At 43.3% G+C, this 27,975-nt stretch overlaps 1 protein-coding gene across 2 annotated transcripts in view; it reads left to right on the top strand.

Annotated features, from left to right (window-relative positions):
• The window catches only part of LOC136831361 (acid ceramidase-like), a 265,053-nt gene that overhangs the window by 101,063 nt on the left and 136,015 nt on the right, over positions 1–27,975 (top strand). For both annotated transcript variants that reach the window (XM_067091683.1, XM_067091684.1), the window contains one exon: positions 20,647–20,840. In XM_067091683.1, coding sequence (XP_066947784.1) covers positions 20,647–20,840 — 194 coding nt within the window. The remainder of the gene's footprint in view (positions 1–20,646; positions 20,841–27,975) is intronic.

The raw sequence follows: 27,975 nt of genomic DNA, 5'->3' as shown, positions 1-27,975 counted from the left end.
TTCTTGACTGCCGAGTCATATTGTCTGAGTGTAGATTCCCTTTTGTCTGATTCTAAAAATAGAGTATTAACTGGATCAATATTAGCATCTTTCTGAGCTGCAAATTTCATGAAATCCATAAAGCTAGGGCATTTTGTACTCTTGAGGAAGCTGACACAGTCCGAGTTTGTACTATTTGTGTCAATTTTGGTTTGGGGATCTGTATGCATCGAAGCTTCAGTTCTAGAAGAAGAGGAAACCAGTTGCTCTTTGGCCAGTTGGGTGCTACTAGAGCCACCTGGCCTTTGAATGTCCTGAGCTTGTGCAGGACTTTCATTAACAGGTTTACTGGAGGGAACAGGTAGATCCTCCGCCACTCGTTCCAATCTATCGACATTGCATCTGTGGAGTGAGCCAGAGGGTCCAGGTTGGGAGCCACATAACAGGGAAGTTTGTGGTTGCATTCTGTTGCGAAGAGATCTACTTCGAGACCTGGGACCTGACTGCAAATCCACTTGAATGATGTTTTGTCCAGGGACCATTCCGACTCCAGCGGAGTTGTCCTGGACAGGGAATCTGCAATGACATTCCGAACTCCTGCCAGATGAGTAGCTGACAGATGCCACCGGTGCTTGTTTGCTAGGGAGAATATTGCTATCATCACTTGGTTGATCCGGCTCGACTTGGAACCTCCCCTGTTTATACAATGCACCACTACTGCGCTGTCCAAGATCAGTCTGATATGGATTAGTCTGGTTGGGCGCAGCTTCTTTAAGGTTAGAAAAACTGCCATTGCTTCCAGAACATTGATATGGAACTGGGGGAACATAGTGGACCATGTTCCCTGCACTTTCTTGTGTTGAGAGTATCCTCCCCACCCGCTTAGAGAAGCATCGTTGTGAATCACTAATGCCGGAGGGGGAAACTGGAGTGGTACTGACTTTGATAAGCTCTTGACTGTTGTCGAGGGCCGGAGTCTCTTCCTCAGAATTGGCGGAATTAGAGACATCTTGTCTCTGAACATGATGTTGGCATGCCTCCGCCATACCCTGTTTATATCTTTCAGTTTGGTTTTCAGAAGTAGATCCGTTATTGAAGCAAACTGAAGAGAACCTAAGACTCTTTCTTGGGTACGGCGGGAAGCTTTCTTGTTCGTGAGGAACTGTCTGGTTGCTTTGGCTATTTCTCTCCGTTTGGCCGGCGGAAGAGATAGTTTGTGAGAACGTAGGTCCCACTGGATCCCCAACCACTGAAAGCAGCTCTCCGGAACTATGCGGGATTTCTCCTTGTTTATTTGGAAGCCTAGAGATTCCAGAAAACCGATTACTATGGCTGTTGCTTCCCGGCATTCGCTGGCGTTGAGTGCCCAAATGATCCAATCGTCCAGGTATGCGGCCAGCATGATCCCTTGAGACCGTAGTTGTTGGACTACCGTATCTGCCAGTTTGGTGAAAATTCTGGGGGCTATGTTGAGACCGAATGGCATGACTCTGAACGAGTATGCTTGCTTTCCCAGCCTGACGTGATAATAAGTAAACAATCAAAATGAATGGTTAACTTTAGTCTATAAATAAAAAGATTTCCACTTGGTGCCAGGGGAGTAAAGTTACACCATAAGTATAGTGACGGCGGATGAGGCGTGGTGAGCGCCGTCCGACCACACACCATACCCACCGGAGTCGTTATCAAGAAAAGAGGGTAACGAGAAGCCCGACAACCTGGCGGAATACACTAAAAAGATCTGGCCAAAGTCAAGATAGATACCCAGAGAGAAAGGACAATGTTCTAAATGAATAGAACGGGGAATCAACAAGGACGATAATAACTAGCAGATGGGCGGACATGTAAACAGAAGACAGTCAGGTGGAAAACTCTAACTGGCTACCGTAATTATTCTCCACGGGGTGACGGTCCAAGAGAACGACTACCTGGCTGGGGGAACTTGTCACACACTGACGCTAGGGAAAGGAGGGGGATAGGCCAATGGAGGGGACCTACTAGTGGCGGCCAGAGAGTGAGAGAGCACCCCCCGGACGCCTGAAAGCCCACTCCCCCCTTCCAGAGGAGCCGATCATGAAAGAACGACTACCACGGGAGGGGAGAAAACTATGAAATCCTCCAAAGGCCAAAGGGACGCAAGGAAATGGTAATCAAAGAATGGTGGCCAGGGTGCCGATCAACAGAGATTGGAAACCCTGGGTAGAGAGGACTAGGGAGAACTCAATGCAGAGGAAGGGGTAAGGAATGTAGGCTACCGCAGAAATGGGAAGGGCTCAGAGCACCCAAGACTTGGCATGTTAACGATGCATACCAAGCCAAGGGTGGAATGGAGGAGGAGGAGGGGAAGGGTGGTAGGAGAGGGGGAAACTCACGAAGCTGGGATGCTGTCCCGACATCGACAGCTCGGACAGGGGTAGGCTACGAATAAGAATACCTTCGCTATTCTAGCTTTACCTTACTGGGACTCAAGGGTCCAATCGGAAAGGCCGAAATAGGGAGAGGGGGAAAACGTAGGCCTAAAACACCCATTTGAACCAGACGAAATCATTGGGAAAGCGTAGAACATGAGATCCTGCTACACACCTAACCTTCCTCCGTAATGGGAGGGAGCAAGAGCCGCAATGTAGCCTAACTTCCTAGGCTAACCTACCGAAGCCGACCAGCGGCCAGGGAGGGTAGCCTGGGAGGGAACACGGGATCTATCAGACTAAGGCAGTAAAAGTAACCACACAATAATATATCGTATAACAAAGAAATAATTTAAATAATAAAAGACACATGTAGAAGGATGATCCAAACCAAACGCGATATGAGGCGCGGAAGGTAAAATGGCCGACCCTTACGAGAAAATGTAAACCAAAATAATCCAAAAATATCTATGTCATCCGTGCGCAAACAGGATAATGAAACTATAAGGCATAACCGTACCATCTCAGAAAATATACCTGAGAGCTGGAGGAGGTGAGGGTCCAAAAATAAACTAAATAAGACTGAATAATGATCCCAAAGGCAAGAGGGGGAAACTCGTAGCCTAAGAGACAAGAGGACCCGCACTCCCAGGGAAGGGGTAAAACAAAAGAACTAATTTTAATAATAAGTAAATATGAAATTATGCAAGACATACATAAAAACATATATAAAAGAAGGGGGGAACAAAGCCCCACCAAGACCCGCACCGAGACTGAAGGTCACATGAGGTCGGGAGCAAGGCAGCCGAGGCGGGCGTTATATTTATCCCTCAAATTATTGAATTAGGAGGAAAATAAGGAGCCTCAACCGCCTAAAATAAAAAGGGGAGATGGTACTCAACTTAGAAGAAGACATATCCTGCGTAGAAGCCATCACGGAGAAAAGGAAAGGCCAAAAATAGCGCACAAGAAAAAACACAAGTGCAGACGCGTGCTAAAAATGGAATGCCAATGGCGGCTGGTTTGTTGATAGTCAGGGAGCGGTGCGGGCGTTGTAACGGCACCTCGCTCCGGGGACTTTTGAGATTGGGAATGTCTACAGGGCGGAGGCCTGTGATAGTGACAAACTCACCCTTTCATATACACAACTCCATTTTATGGAGCTTGCACTGGGGGTAGTAACCCCAGCTTTGCATTTAGCTTTTCTCTGGTATATTTAGCACTGAATTTACTTAGAAATATGTGCTGAATGGATATTTCACCGGCTGACACAGGTCGGAGCCCAGAAATACATGATGTGATTAATGTACATCTAAAAGGAGAAACACAAGGAAAGAGAGGTGTGATTTGACGCCCTTACACTGCTAATTTTGCGAAGATTCTTGAGGTCAGCGTTTAACCTGAGAGGCATGACTTTGAATCTGTATGTTTCCTTCACTATCTGAAACCCTAGGAAGGGGTGGAAAGCAACAGCGATAGGGATGTTCCAGTATATGTCTTTAAGTTCTATACAGAGATGGTTCAAGTCCCTTGCAGAGTGAGCAAATGTACTTGGGCAAGAGTAGTCATCCAAAACTTGTTGCAAACAATGTGCTTTTTTCAGATTTGACAGGTCGAAGATCACCCTTCATTCGTGGGAATCCTTCTTGGGGACACTGAAAAGTGATGGCAAATGAACATATCTTTCTCAGTGGCCCTTTTTAACCCTTAATGGACGGGCATCATCATGTGAGTATCTATAACAGGTTTTGAGTGATGGGCAGGCTAACTCATATGAGTATTAATATTGCGCGCCATACGATTTGGATGAATTTTGCAGGAAAGATGTTCGTAGCACTTCAGTGGTCGATAAATGACTTATGGCAACTGTATAGCTCAGCACAGGACATAGGGGAGGGGATTAGTGTGCCTTCAGACTTGATTGGGGAATGTATTGCCCCTCTATCCCTTGATGTCTTTTTATTTATTTGCTCATAAATATACCCAGAGGTTGCTGTTGGTTCTAGTTCTTATCTTTATGATAGTATATCAACTATAATTGTAATTTTGCAAAGAAATATTAGAAAAAACATGTATAATTCACAAAAAGTTACTACATCTCCCCATCTCAGTAAAACCTCGTAAATATTTTACAAATATACTCAGAATTTGTTACTGATTTTAGTTCATATCGGGTTTGGTATTGTGTGAGCTGCAATTATAATTTTACATAATAAAATAAAATAAATTATTAGAAAAAAACATGCTTAACTTGGTAAAATTAACATGTTTTTATGAGTTTTGTAAAAGAGGCCCCACACAGGGTTGTAAATTGTCACTTTCAACTTCCTGTGGAAGGTAGGGAAAAATTTTTAGGATTTTTGTTCTTACACAATGTGCATTTGCATATATTCCTCTTTCCATTGTGCATTTGCATAACTTCCTCTTTCCATTGATGTGTTTTCTCTTAAATTGGCCAACCTTACAGTTTACCCAGTCTGGGGGTGTGTTTAATATATATTTAGCCCATCCCTTAAGGGTTAATAGGGGTCTAGACTTTGGAAAAAACTATTTTCAAGGGGGAGGGGGAAACCATCTTTACCCTGGCCCATTGAAAATAATACAGTACTGTGTCCCCTTTTAATACACAGTCCAGGATTTGGTTTGCCTTTTCCCTGGTAGGAGCATCCTTGTCTGCTTCAGAAGGGGTGCTGCTGCTATTGCCCTGTCTTTTGGTGGAAGAATCCTTAGTTGTGACTGGATGTTTGTATGGTTCTGATTCATACCAAGCTTTCTTAGGCTTAAGAAGAGGAAACTCTTGAAAATATTGCTTCCCAGATTCCCCTTTTCCAAGAACAGCATATATTGTGCAGTTGTGTTGTTGGGCTCGTTCAGTTAGTTGTGACAACAGACTCTTCAAAAAGGTCCTGAAAGAAGAGGGAAGAATGTAATAGGAAGGTTACAATGGGGAGCAAAATGTTGGGGCCCGACAATGCTTCCTCTCAAGCCTTAATGAGTCACTCCAGAAAGTCAGAGTGTTCCCCATAGGGTCCACATAGTAAGTGTTTTGACTACTGCAGCAAACACTGTTTTGGAAGACTCTGAAAGCTCTAATAGCATAGTAGTAGAGTTATAATATTGAGGTGGTGGAGCCTAGTATGAAGTTCTGCCATGGTTGTATAGGGGTCCCAAATTTCTGGGTTCCACGTCCAGTGGAAGCTTTTCTGGGATCGACCTGTGTCACCCAGTGAAATGTCCCATATAGCACACATTTCTAGGTATAAATATTTGCTAGAAATACCAGAGAAAAAAGCTATACAGCTAATAGGATGCCAGAGTTACTACCTCTGGAGCGATCATCCTCATAGGATGTCGGTACGTCATCTAGGAGCGAGTGGAAGCCACTACCACTGATGCTTAACCCAAATAGATCTCTCCTCTCCCAAAACCCCTCTACCTAAAGGGTGCCGTTACAGCGGTCCTTCTCCGCTCGCTACTACTACTTCTACCCAGAACCTTCATCTTCTCATAGCACCTTCTCACGAGTACACACGTTTTTCACTGGTGTGTTTTTTGTGCCCTTTTCCTTATTTTCGGCATTTTTTCATCTCATCATGTCTTCAAGCAATCAGGACGCATCCTCTTCTAAGTTGAGTATTCAATTTCTGTTGGTTTGGGACTCGGTTGGACAGTTTTGTCCCGTTTAATATCTTACACTTTGTTCGGCTCGGAGCCGCCATGTTTGTTTATGTTCGTGGTTGTAGTCCCCAACCTCTTGATGCTCCTAATATCTTCTGACGCCTTGGAAGAATTTTCTAATAATGCTCCATCATAATAATAATAATAGTTTTAATTTATCGTTCGTTTCTGACACGCACGACTATTGTTACAATTTTAGAATAGTGGAAAGTGAGGCCTAGCCTATCCTTTCCTTTCTGTTCTTTACGCAGGTGCATTTAATTTTTGTAATTATATTATTTTAATTTTATTATTATTATGTATACTTTTATATGCCTTTAGTCTGATATGTATGGTAGTGTAACACATTAGCCTACCTGACCAGTTCGACACTGTCGAATCTCGGAAGGTAGGCTAAGTTGGCCCCAGTTTTCCTTCCTATCCTGGCTTTCTAGGCCTAGGTAAGATAGGTCTTCTAGGGTGGCCTTCGTTCAAGTTATAGGCACCTGCCCGTCCTTCCTGACCAGTTTGATTCGTCAAATCTCGGAGGGCTTGGTTCAGTGCTGGTGCCCCTTTGTCGTTCGTCTCACTGGCGTGACCTAGCCTACCTGACCAGGTGTTCACTTCGGAAGGTTAGGCTAGGCTATAGATATTATCTATTCCGCCTTCACGTGTTTTCTCTCACTCCTTATTTATCAGTCTATTGTCTATTCATGGCTTCTCCCTTTGGGGCATTTTTGAACAATGCTCATTTGCCCTTTTTGGTTGAGATGACGCTTCGTGGAGGGTGTTAGGCACCTGACCTGTTGTAGTCGCCATGTTTTCACTGCCCCTACTTCTCCGCTGTTCCGCCATTCCGGACCTGTTCCAGCGGCTATCGTTAGCTCGCTGTTTAGTTCCTTGTAAGGAACAATAGCTTGAGCGTCGGTGCCCTCCCCCCCCTTTTTATGGCAGAATTGTGGAGATGCCGGGCTGAATATTATTTTAGTTATTACATTATTTCCCGTGAACTACGTTCCGGGAAAATCAGTCCCGGAACCCTCGTTCCGGCGAAACTAGCTCTTTTTCCACCACTCGGTTGTTGTTTTCTGTGAGGTTGAATTGAGACGGGACGCTCCGGCGTCACCGGAATTGTACTCCGGTGCGATCGACTTCAGGCCTGGCCTCCCTGTTCTGATTGTACCGGAACGTTCCGCCATAACCCTATTGTTAACCCCAGATCTCAACTCCGGCGTGGAGAAAAATTACTAATTTAAGTCTTTACTAGGTTAGTCATTCCCACCGCCGGAACCTGTTCCAGCATTATCACTTTTGATACTCATGTATCAATTCCTCTTACAGGTGGTTCATTGTCAGGAGCCGGGCTGTAACGCTTACTTACAGCAACCCTGTGGCCATGTAGCATGCAGGTCTCATGCCAGCTGTGCAGTCGAGGTGGAGGATCATCTCGTCTGGCATCCCGATGGTTGTGATGTATGCTACGCTCTTTACCAAGACGTGATTGATGATTCGGTACGTTAACTCTTTGTCAGCATACATTTATGAATAATTCAGACAGGTTTGACCATAATGACGGAAGAGTTTGCACATCAATTTCCTATACTGTATTGACATTGTATCCTGTTTCAGGTCCCTCGGTCCCGTCAGTCTTCATCTCTCTCTACCCTTAAGATCTGGGTCGGGGGCTTCGGTCGCAACGTTGGTCAGGGACGTCCCTATGTGCTGGCAGAGGACATCTGTAATATCCTTTACCCCATGGCCAGGTCCTCTGCAGCGGTAGCTCCCGAAGTGGCGGAGCCCCTGATTAACAAGATTAGGCTTGAGACCCAAGTCCCGCCGGAAGACCAGCAAGAACTGTGTGAGGAAGTGGCCGAGGAAGTAGCCAACATCAACTTTCACGTCGAACCAATGGCCATCGATCCGGAGGAGGAAGGTAGGGGTGTAAGTGAGGCAGGTAGAAATAAACATTCAGTTTTTTTAGCTCTCCTTCGTCTTCGTCTTCCTCCTTCCAAGGCTTCTCTAAAGCCTCCGCCCTTGAGGGCCCATTCGAAAGGTGATCTCCAGGTGAAGTCCTTGGCGAAGAAGAAGAGGCGTTACCTAATTGTCTAAACCCCAAAGATCCCGGCCATGTCGAGTTCCGCCAGGTTGTCGTTGGCTTCCAAACCTTCGACTTCCTTTCAGAAACTGCTCCCCTCCTAAGGGGTCGAGACCCAAGGCTGTCAAAGCTAAGAAACCTGAATTTGACCCTGAGGCCTTCGCAGATATCCTGATGAAGAAGATATCTGCTAAGGTGGACTCACAATTTGAGACGGCGATGTCTCGAGATCTCGCTCGAGTCTGGAGACATCCGGCAGATTTGTACAGTCTCTGGCTCAGAGACTGAAGACCCAAGAGGAGTAACGCTTGCGGAATTGTCAATTCGGTCCGGTACAGCAACGGAGTTACTCTATTCGGACTCCTAAAAGCTTCCAGCATTTGAGGACTGCAATCATGGCGTCTTGCCTTCAATGCCCCCTTTGCCTATGGTAAATTAACCATTGAAGGTTGTGGCACCCATCCTGTGGAAGACTACGAGTTCTTTCCGGCGGATCTTGTTTTTCCTTTCCCGGGATACGCCCGTTTGTCGGAAGAAGCTCTGGTGAGGGAAGACAAGGTTCCCAGGGAGACGGTGATCTTCCCCAGGGACCAGGCACAGTCCGCATGGGTCAGAATACTGTCTGACTGGGAGTGTGCCAACACTAAGCTTACTCCTCACAAGGAGCGGTATACGATGTTTGTTGTCCATGAGGACATTCCCACCCCTTGTACTTCCAAGATAGCTGAGTTGACTCTGCAGGCAGGGATAGAGGAGAAGCCGATGCCTCAGCTTCGTGAGACGGACCCTACATCTCTGCTCTTTCCGGGAGATCTGGATTGCTGGGTTGGGGCTCCTGAAACCTTTACGGTAGGTAAGCTGGATCCGGAGTGCACTTCGGATCTATTCAGCGAGCAGTTGCCCAGGATTCCGGACTCCTTGATCAAGGCGGAATTCGATGCTGATGCCGTCTCAGTAGATCCATCAACTCCGTCACCTCGGCGGAGTTGACATCAGCTGTTTATAAGGACGAACCTCTATTCCGGATTCTGACCAAATCACTTTTGGCTACGTTTCAGAGTGATTTGTATGACTTTGTGGTGGCACGACGGAACTGCCGGAAGCATGTGCTGGCTGACGCCTCCAACCGGCATGATCCAAACAGGCTCATTAAATCTTCCATCTGGGGAACTAACCTCTTTCCTGATGATGTAGTCAACAATGTCAAATAAGGTTTTTCTTAACAGATCCTGATAAGAGCATTGAAAGTTATCTATCTCTGATGCTAACTTAAGGACGTCATTGAGAAACCACGTAACAGAATGTGGGCGTGCTACGGGCCTCAGACGAGCGCATGCTCTGGGAATGGATGAAAAATAGGAATCTGTAAGGTCGATTTTAAAGCCGTACAGGAATACTTTCTTCAGGGCTGACTTGGTTGTGGTAATAGTGGCTGGAGCAAGGCCTTTTTCAAACAGTGATCTAAAGAAAGAGACTCCTAAATTAGTCATCATAACCTTGGCTTCAGATGCTTTTAGGAAGGAGGCTAATTTTTTGACTGCTGAATCATACTGTCTAAGAGTAGAATCTCTTTTATCTGACTCAAGAAATAGAGTGTTGACAGGGTCAATGTTTGCTCCTTTTTGGGCTGCGAATTTTATAAAGTCCATAAAGCTAGGGCATTCTGAATTCTTGAGGAAGCTGACACAGTCTTGGTTTGTACTGTCTGGGTCAGTATGGGCTTGGGAATCCGAAGACTCCGCAGACCCAGTTCCTGAAGAAGAGGGAACCAATTGCTCTTCGGCCAGTAGGGGGCTACTAGGGCTAGTTGACCTTTGAATGTCCTGAGTTTGTGTAATACTTTCAACAGTAAATTTATTGGAGGGAATAGGTAAATTTTCTCCCATTTGTTCCAGTCTATTGTCATTGCATCCATGGCGTATGCCTGAGGGTCCAGGTTGGGGCCACATAACAGGGAGCTTGAAGTTGCTTTCTGTCGCGAACAGATCCACTTGGAGACCAGGAACCTGGCGGCAAATCCATTCGAAAGATTCCGTGTCCAGGGACCACTCCGTCTCCAACGGAGTCGTTCTGGACAGGGAATCCGCCACCACGCCCGCACCCCGCAAGGTGGGTGGCTGACAGGTGCCAGCCGTGCTTGTTCGCCAGGGAGAAGATAGCAACCATTACTTGGTTTACTCGACCTGATTTGGAGCCGCCCCTGTTGATGCAATGAACTACCACTGCGCTGTCCAATACCAACCTGATATGAATCCGGTTGGGGGGGCGGATTTTCTTTAAAGTCAGAAAGACCGCCATAGCTTCCAGGGTGTTTATATGGAACTGCTGAAACATTGTGGACCAAGTTCCCTGTACTTTTTGTTTTGGGGAATATCCCCCCCAGCCGCTTAGGGAAGCGTCTGTGTGGACAACTAGTGCCGGAGGGGGAAACTGAAGCGAACTGACTTGGAGAGGCCCCTGACTGAGGTCCAAGGCCGCAGTCTTGTTTTCAAGATTCGAGGGATGGAGGAGACCTTGTCTCTGAGCTTGACATTGGCTCGACTCCGCCACACTCTGTTTATGTCTTTGAGTTTCGCTTTTAAGAGCAGGTCTGTCACTGAGGCAAATTGAAGGGACCCAAGGACCCTTTCTTGTGATCGGCGGGATGCCGATTGATTTTTGAGAAATTTTCTGGTGAGAGATGCTATCTCCTTTCTCTTGGGAGGTGGGAGGGATAACGTGTGAGCAGACAAATCCCACTGCAGGCCCAGCCACTGAAACCGGGACTCCGGAGTCAGGCGGGACTTTTGTCTGTTCAGTTGAAAACCTAACGATTCTAGGAAGTTGATGACTATGGTCGTAGCCTTCTGACACTCCAGAACTGTTGGTGCCCAAATTATCCAATCGTCCAGGTATGCTGCTAGGGATATCCCTCGGGACCGGAGTTGTTGAACTACCGTGTCCGCCAGCTTGGTGAATACCCTGGGCGCAATGTTTAGGCCGAAAGGCATGACCTTGAACGAGTAGGCTTGATTCCCGAGTCTGAAACCGAGGAACTGAGAGAAGTTCCGCGCAATCGGGACGTGATAGTAAGCGTCTGAAAGATCGATGGAGGTGGTGACGGCTCCACGCGGAAGTAGAGTCCGTACCTGAGCTATTGTAAGCATGCGAAATTTGTCGCATTTTATGTAGAGATTTAGACGCGACAGATCCAGGATCACTCTTTGCTGATCTGAGTCTTTTTGGGAACTGTGAATAACCTGCCTTGAAATTTTAGGTGCCTTACTTTCTTTATTGCTCGTTTGTTGAGCAATTCTGCCACATAATCCCGTAGGATTGATGAGGGTGGTTGGTAAAACTTGTTCGGAGGAGGTGGTTCCTTGATCCAACTCCAACCCAGACCTTTGGACACTATACTGTGTGCCCAAGGGCTGAAGGTCCATTGGTCCCTGAACCAATAGAGGCGACCACCTACCTGTGTTTTCTCAGTGGGAGGGAGTGGGTTTGTTCTCTCTACCACGTCCAGGTTTTCCCCTTGGGGTGGTGTTCGCCTTCCCTCTGTGAGAGGCCCTGCCTCTTCCCCCCCTTGCAATTCTGTTAAGGCCGTGAAAGTAACCCCGGCCCTCGTAGGTGGGGTTGTAAGCTGGTGAAGTAACATACGAGGGCGCAGCAAGGGAATGAGCTGGTTGGACCAGCACATATTGTTGGGGGAGAGCTTTTGAGGTGGAGGACTGTGCCGCTGCCGAGACTGGGACAGCTTGAACTACCGTCTGCTGGTGGGGCCTTTTATGTCTCCTAAAACGCTTGCCTCCCTTCGTCTGGGGACCGCCAGATTCAGGGGTCTTGCGTTTGTAGGTGGGGATGCCCCAGCGAGAGCGCAGACTCTGGTTGGCCCTTGTAGCCTCCGACATAACGTTCGTAACCTCTTCTTCTGGGAAGAGGTTAGGTCCCCAGATCGAGCTCTTTACGAGCTTGTTAGGCTCGTGACGGATAGAAGCGTTTGCGAAGACGAACTTCCTACATTCCAGTCTGGCCATGATGAAATCAAATAGGTCAGACTGAAAGCCAGCTAACAGGGACTTAGCTAAGACCTGGAAAAAGGGCTCGTCTGCGCAGGAGACGGCAGTGGCTTCTGTGAGGCAGACGGAGTTCAGGGACCGGGCTAGCTTAGTCCGGGCATCAAACTCCGCCTTTAGCAAAGATTCCGGCAGCTTGGGGAGTTCCTCGCTAAACTGTGAGGAAGCACAGAGGGGGTCTAATTTCTCGACCGTGAAGGTGGACGGAGCATCCATCCAGAACTCGTCACTTCCCGGGAAAACCAGGGAGGTGGGGTCTGTTTCCCTTAGCTGTGGTAACGGATTACCGTCAAAGCACGCTCGGGCCGTAGCCAGGGCGACCTTGTTTAAACAGGGAGTCGGTAAGTTGTCTCCCAGGGCAAACATAGTGAAGCTGCCCTTGAAAGGAGTCAACTTTGTGTTGTCTGCCTGCCACTCCGTCAGAGTGCGCAGGAGAGACGACTGAGCTTGGTCCCTGGGGATGATGACAGTCTCCCTGGGAACCTTATCCGAACGTATCCAAGCTTCCTCTGTCAATCTTACGAAACCTGGATACGGGGGCAAAAGATCGGCGGGGAAGAACTCCAACTCCTCCAACCGTCTCGTACCAAGACCTTCAATGGTTAGTTTGCCATCATGTTGGATGGCCCGGAGGGCGAAACACCAAGGGTTGCCAGGATCGAAAGGCGGGAGTTCCGCCGTATCAGGAATGACATGCTGGGGGTGGGTTCTTCATTCCCGCCAGCATGTTGTCATAAGCGGCAAACTTCTCCGAGACCTTACTGTCGTATGTGGCAAACTTTTCGGACATTTGATTAAATTTGTCATTAAAGTCCTCGGAGAACCTTTGGAACATCTCTTTCGCAAAGGTCTCCGCGTCAAAGGCAGGTTGGCGAGGAGGGCTTGATCTTGATGCCCTCTTACTCGCGCCTTTGCCGGAGGAACTAGACTTGCTCCCGGAGGCTACAGGTGCTGAGACCTTAGCCTTCGACGGGGGGAAAGGCGATGCTTTCTTGGAGGACGAGGACTTATAGCCCTTCGCCTTCCATGAAGTCTTCAACTTCAACTTGGGGATAGCTGATGGAGCCCTATCACCCAAGGAGGAAGACTTCCCAAAACCTGAAAAAGAGGACAATGAAGAAGCTGGGGAATCGAAAAGGGTGCCCGCCCCAACTACCTCACTTACCTCGCTACTTACCCCCTGGTCCTGTTCAATAGCCATTGGTTCGAGGTCTAAGTTCAAGGCGGCGACGTCCTCTGACACTTCTGAATAAAGAATATCCACTTGGGGTGGCTGGGTCGCATCCCGGATCTGCTGGATGATGGGGGTAGCAAGATCTTCTGGCACTGCGGCCGCCACTCGTGCGCCGGGGTAGAGCAGGTCCCTCAACTTCGCGTCGAGGACGTAGGGCTTCCCGACGGAACATTCCTTCCAAACCCAGCCACCCAGGCCCGGAGAGATTCCAAGGCCGACTTCTTAGGGACTCGTCCGCCTGAAAGAAAGCCAAGAATTAGCTAAGGGTGAAAAAACAGTCCGGAAACCACATAAACAAAATTCAAAATGAGGAGCACAAAACGGAGGAAGAATGTCACTTACCGACTCATCCTGGATGGTTGCGCACAAGGCGAAACAAACCTCACAACCATCGGGGTGCCAGACTACCAGGTCGTCAAGTCGGACTGCGCAACCAGCGTGGGTCCGGCACACTACGTGACCGTAAGGTTGTTGCAGTGACGCAGTACACCCCGGCTCCTCACAGCGAACAGTCTGTAAGTGGAAAACGAACATAAACCTACCACTCTAAGCGATCTAAGGCTGGAAAGGCCGGGAATTTCAACTGCAGCCGGAATACTCCGGTGGAGAAGAAATACCTTTTAATAAACTAGGCCAATAAGCTCTAAAATACACCGAGTGGCAGGCAAGACTACCAGACCCCGGAATACTCCGGGGAATGGAAGGAGTGAGACAACAGGAACTCGCCGCCGGGATTGCCTGTAATTTCAACGGCGGAACCCCCGGGCGTAGAACCGGACTCATGTATAAAACTAAGGAGAGTACTCCGAAGATAACAAACATATGTATATTTAAATACTTATATTATAAAAACATAAACTAGTGATGGTAAACGGAAATACTCCGGAGACCGGAGGGATCCGCTCCCCTTATATAAATAAATAAAACCTTCTTCACTACTACCCCGCCAGAGAAACAAGGTGGGCCAGATGCTCGTAACTTTAACGTAAACCGGAGCAAAAATAATAACCCAGCCGAGTAGCCCGACGGGGCGGGAGGAAAGCGGGATAAAGTGTTCGAACACGTTCGAGCTACAAGTGAACGAATCACTAAACCAAACACAGCGATGCGAGGGACTGGATGGGAGGGAGCGAATCCCTCTACCAAATAGAGAAGTCCCTGAACTCGGAGAAAACGCCATCTAGCGTCACCCGCACGAGTAGAGCAAGGCTGGAGGGGGGGGGAGGAATGGGTGGAGTAGGGGAGAAAGGTAGGCTACGAAACAGGAGACGGGGGAAAACTATAACCCGCTCAACTGCACTACACCACTCCAAGAATGAACTGGAACTGTGATAGGAGGGTGGCCTACTACTAGGAAAGGGGAGCGACCAAGCCTCGATGCCCGACTCCTGCCTAGGCACAGCCTAATAGGGACCTAACCTAACATAGGTTAGAAAAAAGGGGCAGGAGTACGGAGGGGAGGAGGAACCAACAAGGAGAGAAATTTTGTGCCGAGAACCAACCGGGAACGAGGAGAGGGGGCAAGAAGGCGAATAGCCTAGAGGAGACACACCCAAAGAACTCTATTCCCCCCTAAGGGAAGGAAGAGAACTAAGGGGCTCACTCTGCCCACCAAAAAACGACCCCGGAGGAAACAGTAACAAAATTCTCTCAACCTGATGGACTTCCACGCCGAGGGCAAGGGGATGGAAGCAATAACCTACTCCACTCAAAAACCATCACACCAAAATATGAAATAAAAATGTGCTCAATAGGGTGCGTAGCCTACCCCGAGGCAACGGTTAGATCTAAGGCTGCCGCCACCACGAGGAGGTAAACATAAAACAATAACGAACCGAGAGCACTATCGCCAAGAAAAAATAAAAATAGCCTAATACAGACTAAAATAAAAGGGAACCCAACCTGGAGGGGGGGAACCTGGACGGGGCATCACCTCAAAAGGGCCTATAGGCCAAAATATTTAGAAGTGCTAAATTATCAAAAGGGGGGTGCCACCGCAGGAAACCCGCCAGGAGGAGAACCAGGGGCAAAAAATATATATATATAACTATAACGACAATGAGACAACTCCAACAGCAGGAAACTGATGGGGTCGCCTCGTGGTCGACATGGCTGGCGGGGGACGCCGTGGCGTCATACTAAGATCTCAAAATATATATATAAAATGAGACCAAAACAGCCAAATAACAAACGAAAAAACCCCTATAACATAGTACTTAACTTGGAGATAGTAAAGCTGCTCGATGACATGATGAAAATAGGGAAAATTCCACAAAAAGGCACGAGCACACAAAACGAAAGATGATTATCACGTGCTAGAAAATGGAATGTGGTAGGTGGCGCTGGTGTTGCCGTCCTGGCGGGTGTTGAGTGTAGGGGCTGTAACGGCTCACCGCTCTGTTCCGGGGGTTTTGATAAGGAGAGATCTTTCGAGTATGTTTCCGTGGTAGTGGTATTTCACTCACCCTTCCTTATACCGACGTCTTCCTAGAAGACGCTCGACTGGGGGTAGTAACCCCAGCTTTCCTGAAAGCTCTTTTTCTCTGGTATATCTAGCATTTTATACCTAGAAATTCGTGCTGTAATGGAATTTCACCGGCTGACACGGGACTGGACTCAGAAATACTGTATGTCTCAGACTATCATCTCAGAACACCAAATAACATTTCAAAGTCATGTTGCAAAATTAAGTTCAAGCCTACAACTGTTACTCTTAAGTATCCCCTGTCATTCAGACAAACACTTTTCTTTGACCTATGTAACTTTGTGCATTCTGCTCATACTGTATGTAATGCACTGGGCGTATATTTTACCTATATTTTCCTGTATTGTAAGATGATTTTGAAATGATATTTACTGTATTGGTACATATTTTAGGATAGTACTACTGCATAGAGCACATCTAAAATACGTGGGTAGTTTAGATCGACGGAACACGTACATACAGTACCTCCAAACTGAATGCTAGGTTTGTTAATTACATCATGTTAGTATTTTCGTGATTACGTACAAATACATTTGTGCTAAAAAATATATTTACTACAGTAAGTTGTTATTAATCTTTGAAATGATATTATTACTATCATTTCAAAGTCATCCTAAACATTTTACCCTTAAAAATATTTGTGTACGAGAGAGAGAGAGAGAGAGAGAGAGAGAGAGAGAGAGAGAGAGAGAGAGAGAGAATACTGAAAAAATACAGTAATTAGTGAATACACTGTTGCTCTACGGAATAAAAGCAAATTAGTGATAATTTTAGAGGTACGGCCCAAAGAAAACTCCACAAATTAATGAAATTACCCTGCGGACAAGTGAATGATGTGTTCCACAAAAATCTGCAACAAAATGAAACACGTAAAAACTGGGGGACACTGGAGTAGCTTAAAAGTAAGTTTTTCAGCAACTTTGGAGAGCACAGGAAGAATAGAAATTGGCCTGCGGTTACTGCAGTCAGCAGATATGCCACTCTTTGGAACAGCTACTGTACAGTGTACCCCTGCCTGCCTATTCACAATTCTGGATTCATGGCATCACCTATTTGCAGATTTTTCTGTGGAACGTATACACATCATTCACTGAAAATTCACCTATTAGCGGTGTTTTCATATTTTTGTGACTAAATGCATTTTTTGTGATAAAACTATTAAAATACTCAGGTATAAGCATTTTTAGAGGGGTAGGGGTCGGCTGCATTACTAAGCTTACATTCATTCACAAAGATACTACGTCAACATAAAAATCTATAGAACCGAGAAATCTTTGGATACAACACACTAGAAACTTTTTTAATAAGCAAGGGGAAAAAACCATCAGGATCTTCTCCACCCCAGCTATCAAGATTTTCCAGAATTTTCAGGACATCCCTCGAGCGAAATGCGAATTTTGTAAGAATAGGTTCAGGATGACAATTATTAGGGAGAGGGGCATCCTCAGCTGATTGCGTAGCTTCGAAAGCTCGATGAAGCAGTTCAGCCTTTTCCCTAGGGCCAGTAACCAATCTACCATCATCTGTTAGTAGTAGTGGAGTGGAAGGCGAGCCAGACCCAAAGATAGATGATGCCAATTTGGTCCACCACAGATGGGGCTGAGTAATTCCTTCAAGTTTCTTCTTCAAAGAATTATTGTAATTCCTCTCGGCTGTATGGTAAGTTCCATTCGCAGCACAGCAAGACTGCAAAATCGTCGCCACGTGTTGAATTTGGTCTGTGTCATGGTAAGCTCATCTACATGGCTGATCATGTCCTGAATTTGATGACCTTTCTATGGACATACTTTATTAAAATAGCCATTAGCATTTCATTTTGGTAACTTCTTCTTGGGATCAGGATCTAATACAGCGTCTGAAACATTAAATGCCTGACAGGCTTCAATAATGCAATCCCAGTTGGCTGTAGATTTCAGCCAGACCATTTTTCCAGTGGTGACATTGGCAATACACTGATTGACAGATATGTCCATCTCAATGGCACAATACTATATATTCACAGACCTTGGACTTGACAATAGCTGGAACATCTGTGAATTTCAGGTCTGATCTACAATATTACCTGAGATATGCATGGGTTCCTCAATTAGCTGGACAAAATAATAGGATACAGAGAATTCAAAAGCAGACCAGCCATGTTGATCTGTGGAATTTGAATTTAGCCACTCACTGTGCTTTGTATTGCAGTCTCTACAAATAATGAATGAAGCTTTTAAAGTGAGACTGAGCCATACTAATCCTTTCCAAGAGACAGTCATATATAGAATCGTCAATGTTTGGATTGTGGTAAACAGCAAATACGCACACATTGTAGGACTTACTGAAAATTTTAAAACAAAGAGCTTCATGGCAACTACATCAAAATTTTTCTGACAATAAATAAGTCATCTGGACTCCGTGTATACAGCCATGCCTTGTGTGTATGGGATGTTGCAACAATAAATAATATTGGGGCCATCAAACCCCAGGATAAAAACTGAACCTGTGACTTTTTACTACTTACAAGAGTCTCAGATAAAAACTTCAAGTCACAACTCTGAAGAGCAAGAAAATTTTACCTTAAACCTTGAATATTTTGAGTAAAGTACTTCACAATTTCTCTTACTGTAATGAGTAACAGGCCCAGGGTTCAGCTCAATGTCTCCCGAAAGAATTAAAATTAACAACATAAAATCAATTTCAGAACTAATAAATAGCCTCATAACAACAGTAACATTGTAAAAATCAACACAACAATAAACGACAGTACCATCAGCAACAACAGTATTTACATTATTTGCAACAATTCTTTTGAGTGTATGTATAAACATCACCATTTGTCATTAGAAAAAGCTCCGGAACAACTGGTCGACTAGGTGGGGCTGGCACGCCTTGTAAGGCAAATAAGAAATCCACCAGGTTTGCCACAATAACTGGGGGAGGACAGTCAGAATGGATTTAGAAATTATAAAACACTGAGAAGGAAAAGATTGAGTAAAGACGAAGGCACTTTCCTGATAATCCAGCAAGCATCTTTTGCTTTCTCATCAGCCTGTCATTCACACTTTTTGAGAAAAACAGGAAAATGAACAAAAAGGAGGACAAATGCCTGATTGTACCCTCAGGTAAAGGAACTCAAACCCAAAACCACGGAAGGCAACGGTACAATGGGTATGGCACAGTCCAAGGTTGGAGAACAAGGTTTGAATTCAGAGTAACCATCTTAGAAGAGTTGCCTACCAAGGCTAAAGGGCCCCTTGTACCCGCTGGTTTGATTTTGGGGTGTCCTTCTCTTGGAAGAGTTGCCTGCCAAGGCTAAAGAGTCTCTTCTACCCTAACTCATGTAGGCAGGGAAATCACACCCTGAAGTGAATGTTGCTAAGAAAAACAACAGTAACCCACTACACACTATCCTCTAGTTTAAAGGATGAGACATTAGTACACATCACATCCAATTCCATATTCAGGACAGACCTGAATTCTTCTTTGGAATCACGGTTTGCGTCAATGATGTGCTGATGCTCAGTAGCAAGGATATCCTTTATACTGTTCATGGTTTCTGCCCGGAGTTTTAAAAGTGCAGCAAGTGGAATTTCCCTATCAGGGAAGCCAGCATGTACTGATTGAGCCAAGGCAGTCATATCAATGCTGATTGGCAGGATAGATAAATCACTTTACCCCCCTAGAAGGCACAGACACTTCAGATAGGTTTGGGTTTGGGAACGGAACCCCGCCGTTAACCAGGGACTGCCTGTATTCTATCACTGTGCCAACAAGCACTATTCTGGCTGAGACCATCTAGAAGTAAATGCTTTGAGATTGGTTGGTCTGTCTCATGGAGCCCTGGGGGGTACCAGAGAGTGTAACTCCTTCTTTGAGGATGGACAGGAGCTATGCTATCAAAAATGAGAGATAAAAGACAGCATATATTGGCAAAAACAACAAGGAAACAGACTTAAGTTTTTATCCTTGGTTGGGACTGGTGGTGGTTCATAAGCTCCATCCATCAGTTCCTGGATGAGGCTAAGATATCCTGTGATGTCATCCTAATTTTTTGTTGTGAGTGTGATTGATTTTCTTTTAATGTATTGTATTCCAAAACTACAGATTTTAAATGATACACCAGTGAGTCAAAAGTATTCTGTGGGTTAAGGTGTGATACATGCTCCCTACCAGTGCCAACTTATCATATAATATTTTCTGAACTTTAGCTTTTTGAGTGTGAATGTATGTATATGATGCAATTGCAAATTATTGTGATGCAGCCTTTATTAATAACATCAGAATTGATAGAAGTACATAGAGATTATATAACCATTTTTTTCCCTTCTGGGGGAGAAGTTCTTGCTGAATCTGTTTTTTTATTGTGGCTATCATCATTTTTAATTTAATGTGGATGGTACTGAAAAATTCTACCAATTCTGTTGTGCTGTTTCTGTGATTTATGCTAACAATAGTCTGGGAAGCCTTTGATATTGATTAAATTAATAAAGGAATGTGTACTCAGTTACTATTGGTTCTTAGGCATCATTTTGATTTCTTTCACTTGCAAAAACCTTCCTTGTCACTCTTGGGTTATGTTATTTGTTTCCAGTCATTCTGTTGATCTTCACTATGTTTTGCAATGCATTTAGACTTTTGGAGGGCATCCTTCCATCATTTCATTGAGCCATGTACCAAGTACTACAGTGTTATTGTTGAGGTTTTTACCTAACTCTCACTATATGTCAAGTAATTTCTGTTTTTCTCTGTAGGTTGCTGCCTCGTTGCCTCATCCGTATGATGAAGAAATAATTGGTATAGCAAAGGCTGCAGATCTGCCTGTGTCTGAAATCACCTTGTACAATATATTTTATGAAGTATTCACCTTCTGTACTTCAATTATAATGCAAGATCCTGATGGAAACCTCTATCATGGTCGTAATTTGGATTTTGGTCTCTTTATGGGGTAGGTTCTTGTACAGTATAGGCTTAGATTCTAATGCTTCTGAATATAATTTTATCTAGATGTGCACTAAATTAAACTGTAAAACTTCAAGTTATTGAACTTAATTACTAATCCACCATGTTCATATGATGAATTTTTGCTAGCTACTATTCTAGGTGATACAGTTTTAGATAAATCTCCTAAACTGAATGTTAGGTGTAGAGTACAGGATTGTTTAGGCTAGGAAATGTGTGAAATTGATGTTAACTATAAGATACCTAGAAAATTCAGGTGCTGACTATAATATGTATAGGGTCTTTGTTATCTATCAGAAAGCCAGACTCTAAGGAGTCTGATAAATTAATTGCTATTGTATGTATTGATACCATATGGATATTCCATGTTTTGTTTAACCATTAAACGCCGAGCCTCTATTTACAAAAGTGTCTGCCGTATGCCAGCGGGGTTTGGGAGTTAGCACCGAAGCGGAAAGAAAGTTTTTTTCAAAAAATCACAGCACGCTTAGTTTTTAAGATTAAGAGTTCATTTTTGGCTCCTTTTTTTGTCATTGCCTGAAGTTTAGTATGCAACCATCAGAAATAAAAAAAAATATCATTATCATATATAAATATTGGAATATATTACAGCGCAAAAAAAAATTTCATATATAATTGTATACAAATCATGATGTGAGCAAAACGGTTAAAGCTAATTAGCTATTTTTTTTTTCGTTGTATTGTACACTAAATTGCGATGATTTTGGTATATAACAAATTGTAAAACAATTAAAGCAACACAGAGAAAATATTATCACAAAATGATGCATGAATTCGTAACGCGCGGACATAAAAGAAAGTTTTTTTTAAAAATTCACCATAAATCAAAATATTGTGCTAGAGACTTCCCGTTTGTTCCAAAATGAAGGTAAATAATTGAATATTACTAGAAAGTAAGAGGTTTAGCTTACAATTGCATTTTTCGACCATTTCGGTCGAGTCAAAGTTGACCGAAGGTTGAAATTTTGGCATTTATTGTGATTTATATGAAAATATTTCAAAACTGATAAAAGCTACAACCATGAATTATTTTCTGTTGTATTCTACATGAAATTGCGCACATTATCATATATAAAACTTTATGTAACGGCTAATATAAAATGGTACAAAAATTACGACAAAGTGACTAAAGAAATTCTGAGATTTTCAGCAGTTAGCGCGCGTGGATGTAAGGAAAAAGTTTTTTCTCAAAAATTCACCATAAATCGAAATATTGTGCAAGAGACTTCTTGTTTGTTGCAAAATTAAGGTAAATGATTGAATATTACTAGAATGTAAGAGTTTTAGCTTACAATTGCATTTTTTTACCATTTCAGTCGAGTCAAAGTTGATCGAAGGTTGAAATTTTGGCACTTATCGTGATTTATATGAAATATATGTACTTATCGTGATTTATATGAAAATATGTCAAAAGTGATAAAAGCTACAACCATGAGTTATTTTTTGTTGTATTCTACATGAAATTGTGCACATTTTCATATATAAAACTTTATGTAAAGGCTAATAGAAAATGGTGCAAAAATTACGACAAAGTGACTAAAGAATTTCTGAGATTTTCAGCAGTTAGCTGATGCTTTCTATTGGGATAAGAAAGAAATTCGCGCATGTGTAGCTGGGTCACGCTTGTAAACAAAACAACAGCGTGATCCGTGAACTCCCAGCATCCCTCAAGGCTCATGATTTAAAATTTTTCGCAAACGAGGCCTATAAGTATTTTTCCGCGAATATTTAAAAAAACTTTTTGTAGTCGACGTATTTTACGTCCACTTGGCACCCGACAGACAACTTTTGCCGATGTAAAATACGTCCAGTCAGCGCTAAAGGGTTAACAGCTACAGAAAGATTTTCCTAGTTTTAGGAGTTGCATACAATAGCAATTCTTTCAGGTTTTATACAATGTGTATCACTTATTCCCAGATTATCTTCCTGTCAATCAGAGTGAATAACATTCAGTGGTATACCACCACACATCCTGAATAGAAAAGTTGCTGAGTTATCCTACCAAATGACATTGTATGGGAAAATATTGAATCATGATGCTTATTCAAGTAGTAACAGTTAAAGAAGTCAGAAATTTTGTTAGAATTTTTTATGTAGTATAGATTACAGTAATATAGCTTCTCTCATTATAACTTTGTAATATATGGAAAGGAATAAATTAATTATGCAGTAGGTTCACAAGAAATTACCTTACAAGAATTTCTTAAATGATAGAGACCTCATGAGTGTTTGTGAAAGAAAGGTAATATTACAGTAGCATGCCAATAGCTTCAATTAAAATCATTTGAATTTCACTAGAAAATAATTTTGAGCATTTTTACTAACGGAAACCCAGGTCTTCCCCTTGTCTCTCAAAGGCTTGGATAACAGTTATGTGGGAAATAATTTTTTTTTTCTAAAGAATTAACTACTGTAGAAGGGAAACAAAGACTCACAATAGGTTGAAATTAAGGGGAGCGCACGCTTACATAGAAATAATGCTCCGATTTTTATGGAATTTTTATATGTTATACATATATATAAGGTGATGTTCCAGGAAAAATTTGAGTGATTGGATGATTATTTTGGATTTTATTAAAAAAATAAAAAAATAAAAAAATTAAAAATGATTCACCTCCTTCACTTTTAGAGCTATTGCAATGCGGCTTCATACACAGAAAGCATATCACAGTATGAAAAAAATAATGGGAAGAGTTTTTCTACTTTTCCTTTTTTTTTTTTGATGGGGCGAGGGGGGATTTTCCCCCCAAATTTGTATAATTTGATTATCACCGGTTCCTCGTCAACCTAAGAAAAAATCTAGCCCCAAACAAATATTCGTCTTTCTTTCCTCTTTCCAATGGTATATTTAACTTTAAAATTGGACTAAAAATAAAAATGTAGTTTGCGTTTGAAGTGCAAAAAGTGAAAACTGAGAAAAACGACCGTAAAGATCAACAAGTGGTTTTTTTGGCACTCGTGGAAAAACTTACCTTAGAGCATTATTTTGGTTGATTTCTGGCTCCAGGTCACCCCCTTCCTCTATAAAAGGGGTATTATTCGCTCGAGGCGAGGGTATCATCAAGTACCACCTGACTCATTGTTGCCTTGTTTGAAACTAAGAAACTAGAAGTTTAGTAGCTACTAGGCTGATATTCTTGACTCATTTTCAGTCGTTTTTTTCACTTGTTTGGTCTTTTGGTCTTTGGAGTTTGATTTTCAAGCCTTTTGTCTCTCGAATGAAGAACTTCTTCTATACTTTCACTTGTGCCAAACAGATGTGTTAGCAAGTTGAATTTCTCATAGCCAAAGTTGTGTTCAATTTCCTCAATATTTATCTCACTCAATTGATGGTGCTGAGATTTTCCATTGCTAATTTGCTTTGCTGGGGCACTAACTGTAAACCTACACGATTGGCACTTCATTAAAATATCAGTATCCCATCTATTGGCAGAGAATTCGACCTGAACTTTACCCCTGCAATTTCCTACCTTGCACCTAATACCCGACACTATTTTATCTAACCGAGATTTGATATAATGAACTTGTCATCATATACTCCCTTTTCATCATCCTTTATTCATTTCATCAACTGTGAGCGTATTTTTGAAGGTGAAAGTATATAGATTGTATTTAGAGTTACTGGATGTAAAAAGACAGCAAAAACACCGCAAATAGCGAAAAAATTGGTCAGAGTAAAAGTGTCCCACCACCCGCTTTCAACGTATGGTGGCAACCCTGTCTCCTACCACGCATTCACCAAGGAACAAGCCATTGTTGTTGCCAGACACTGCCAGACGTAGGAGATAAGGTGATATAAAAATCAAAATAATGAATAAATTAGGCGAATAAAGGAAAAAATGACAATAGTCATTAGGAGCCAAACGTCAGCCCTACCTCACCGTGTTGGGGGGCGAAGGCCCAAAACCCCATCAATTTTAATATTTCGAAAAAATGCTTTGATCACGTGATAACGAAGGTGTTGCTCATGTCTTACGGCCATTTAACCATTTTTTTCAAATTTCAAAAATATTCATAAAAAATCTAAGAGTGCGCTCCCCTTAATGCTCCTTTTATGAAGTACACTTATGCAATTTGCATTAAAGAGACATTGGGGTATGCAGTGTCCTAGTTTTAGGTTTGAGTGTAAAATAAAGTAATATAGCATTACACCTAAAAAGACCCTAACAAATAATAATTACACATAAAAATTATCAATTTTGTTAGATAGTTGTAAAATCATTTGTTCTATTATCTTTTGGCAAAAAAACAGGTTTTGATGTAGGAAAAACCTATTTTTGGTAGTTGCTGTTGAGTCACCAAGGAATTACCTCCATGGTGTACCAGAGCTCCATGGTGACTAGACTAATATCAAAGAAATATCTTTTAGTCTGGTCTTGTAGCCGGGTATTGTGTCGTATTGACATGTGATGGAGTATAATAGACTCAAAGATAAGAGGGCATTTACCCTTATCTTCAATGAAGCTGAACCCAGTTTTCCAACATCAAAATGTGTGAGAAGGAAAAGTGACAGTTGCGCATGCACTTCTGCCATCTTGTTTATGACTGGGCTGGTAAAAGACCAGGAGCCATTACTCTCTGGTGGTCAGTGCAGGATGATCCCGTACCCAAACCCCATACCTTTTCGTCAGGGAAGTGGGAGGGTTTTGAGAACTTAATAGTGACTACCAAAAATATGTTTTTCGTACATCAAAACCTGTTTATTGATAGTGTAGTCACTTGTTTCGTCCTCAAGGAGCTTTACAAATAAATTGACAGGTGATGAAGGGCTTAAGCTCTGAAAATTTTAATCCCAACAACCCAAAGAAAAAACAAAAACATTTCCGGTCCAAGGTCAAGTCACAAGTTTCAAGCCCCATTCTTTATTGTAAAAACCTTTGGGTTTTGGTAACAAAAAACAAGAAACTAAACAAGAATCGTTTTTTTAGGGTGAAGTTCTGTAGTGACTTACCTAAGTACGCTGGGTATGGTTGCAGTCTTGTCGCACCTTCCCCCGGCGATAGTAAGCATACCCCTGATTTTCTGCTGTAGTGCCTATGGGGTCAGCATTAACCATACCACCTACTGATACACGCTGTAGTCGAATTTGTTCGAGCTTATGGCAATAATGTTTTAAGAATACTGTCTCTGATGACCACCCTGTACATATGGAGACTTCTTCGAGTGAGACATTTCTGAAGAAGGCCAGCGATGTACTTACTTTCCTACTTTCCTAAAATATCATGTGACCTAGGAAAGGAGTGTGGGTTTCCCTTTTTAATGAGAGACACTAAAATTATCCTTAACCCTTGTAGAGAGAGTGGTTTATTTGTGCTAGGGTGTAGGAAAATCGAACCCTCTGGGATGTTTGCTGTGACCTCTGGGTAAACCTTAAGTGCTTGAACTGGGCATAATGTTTTGTCTGCTAAATTGAGTTTTTTTATAAGAATAGGAGATTTCTTTCTTAAAGGATCCTCATTCTTGGCCAGGAATGCTGGGCTAGGGGACAATAATAATTGATTATCAGCAGTTTGCGTGATGTATCGTCCCCATCTAAGAGAGTCCAGTTCACTAATACAGGCTCCTGATGCTAATGCGATCAGGAAGATCGTCTTTTGTATCTTATGAGTCGTGGTTGTATTGGGTCCGCTGAATTGATGGGTAGATAGAAGTCGAAGTACCTTGTTCAGGGACCAAGTAATTGGAAGTCTTTTGGGAGTGGGTCTGTGTAGAGCAAGAGACTGCTGAAGGGAAGTGACAACTTCTATGCTGGAACCAATCCCGAATCCATAAAGCAAGGGTTCCGTTAATGCTGCCTTGTACACCATGATTGTTGTAAACGCAAGACGTCTTAAAAAAAATGTATATAAGAAAATTTAAAAGTGTTTCTACAGAAATCTCTACTGGGCTGTCAGTATGGATATACAGTACTGTAATCTAACCATATCTTCCATACGGGCTGGTATTGCCGGAAAGATGATGTCCGTAATTTTTGTTGGGTGAGTAGTTTTCATGGCAGATATTTAAAAGATCCATACATGAAGGCCTCAGCTCAGAAGGGAGGACATGTAAACGAACTTTTTTCTCCTACTTTCTGGGATAGAACAGCAGACGATAGTGGAACTTATCTTCTTACCTGTTGTTGAAGTAATGGGAACCAATGCTTGTTTGACCAACTTGGGGCTATTAGGTAAGCTGTTCCTTTGAAGGTTAGGAGTTTGCTCAAAACCTTCAAAATCTGGGACAATGGAGGAAAAAGATATATCGTCCTTCACTTGTTCCAGTCTTATAGGAAGGCATCTCTTGCTGTTGCTTGACTGTCCAAATTCAGAGACATATACTGGGAGTTTGTGATTCTCGTATGTGGCAAACAGGTCCACTTCTGATTGTGGAAGCATGTTGGCTATTGTTTGAAAAGAGTGGTTGTCCAACATCCACTCTGTTGAGGCTGTCATTTTCCTTGAGAGAGTCTGCTATTACATTGAGAGACCCTGTGAGGTGAATTGCAGACAGATGCCACTTCTTTACTTGTGCCATCTGAAGGATGGCTAGTATTATCATATTGAGAGGAGGTGAACGTGGTCCCGATCTTTTGATGCAGGACATTGCAGTTGTGTTGTCTAGAACCAACAGAATATGTCTCTTCTGGAGGTTGAGTTTTTTTAGAGACAAAAAGACAGCCATCAGCTCCAGGAAATTGATATGACAGTCCTCAGAGTAGCCGACCACCTCCCTGCTACCTGACGATGCTCCCAATGTCTTCCCCAATCTGTCAACAAGGCATCTGTGTGTATTGTCACTCGTACAGATGTAGGAGTCAGGGTGGCCTGTTTTGCCAGAGATTCCTTCCAGGTCCAAGGCCAAAGTATCTCCCCAACTTTCTGATTCTTTTAGTGAGATCAGTCTCACATCTTTTTTTTTGCGTGCGATAGCCAGAATTTGTTCATGTTTTTCAGTTGCAGTATGAGTATTGGATCTATTACTGATGCAAACTGCACCAGACACATCATACGTTCTAATTGCCATCTGGAAACTCTGGGCTGTGCCAGGAACCTTTTGAGGTTTTTCCTTATTCTGTTCTGAGTTCTGATGGGGAGAGACAACAAGCCCTGAAGAGTATC

The sequence above is a fragment of the Macrobrachium rosenbergii genome, chromosome 48, assembly GCF_040412425.1.
Source record: "Macrobrachium rosenbergii isolate ZJJX-2024 chromosome 48, ASM4041242v1, whole genome shotgun sequence".
NCBI lineage: Eukaryota > Metazoa > Arthropoda > Malacostraca > Decapoda > Palaemonidae > Macrobrachium > Macrobrachium rosenbergii.
Note: the sequence above shows the minus strand (reverse complement) of the source record. Positions and strands in the feature narration are given on the sequence as shown.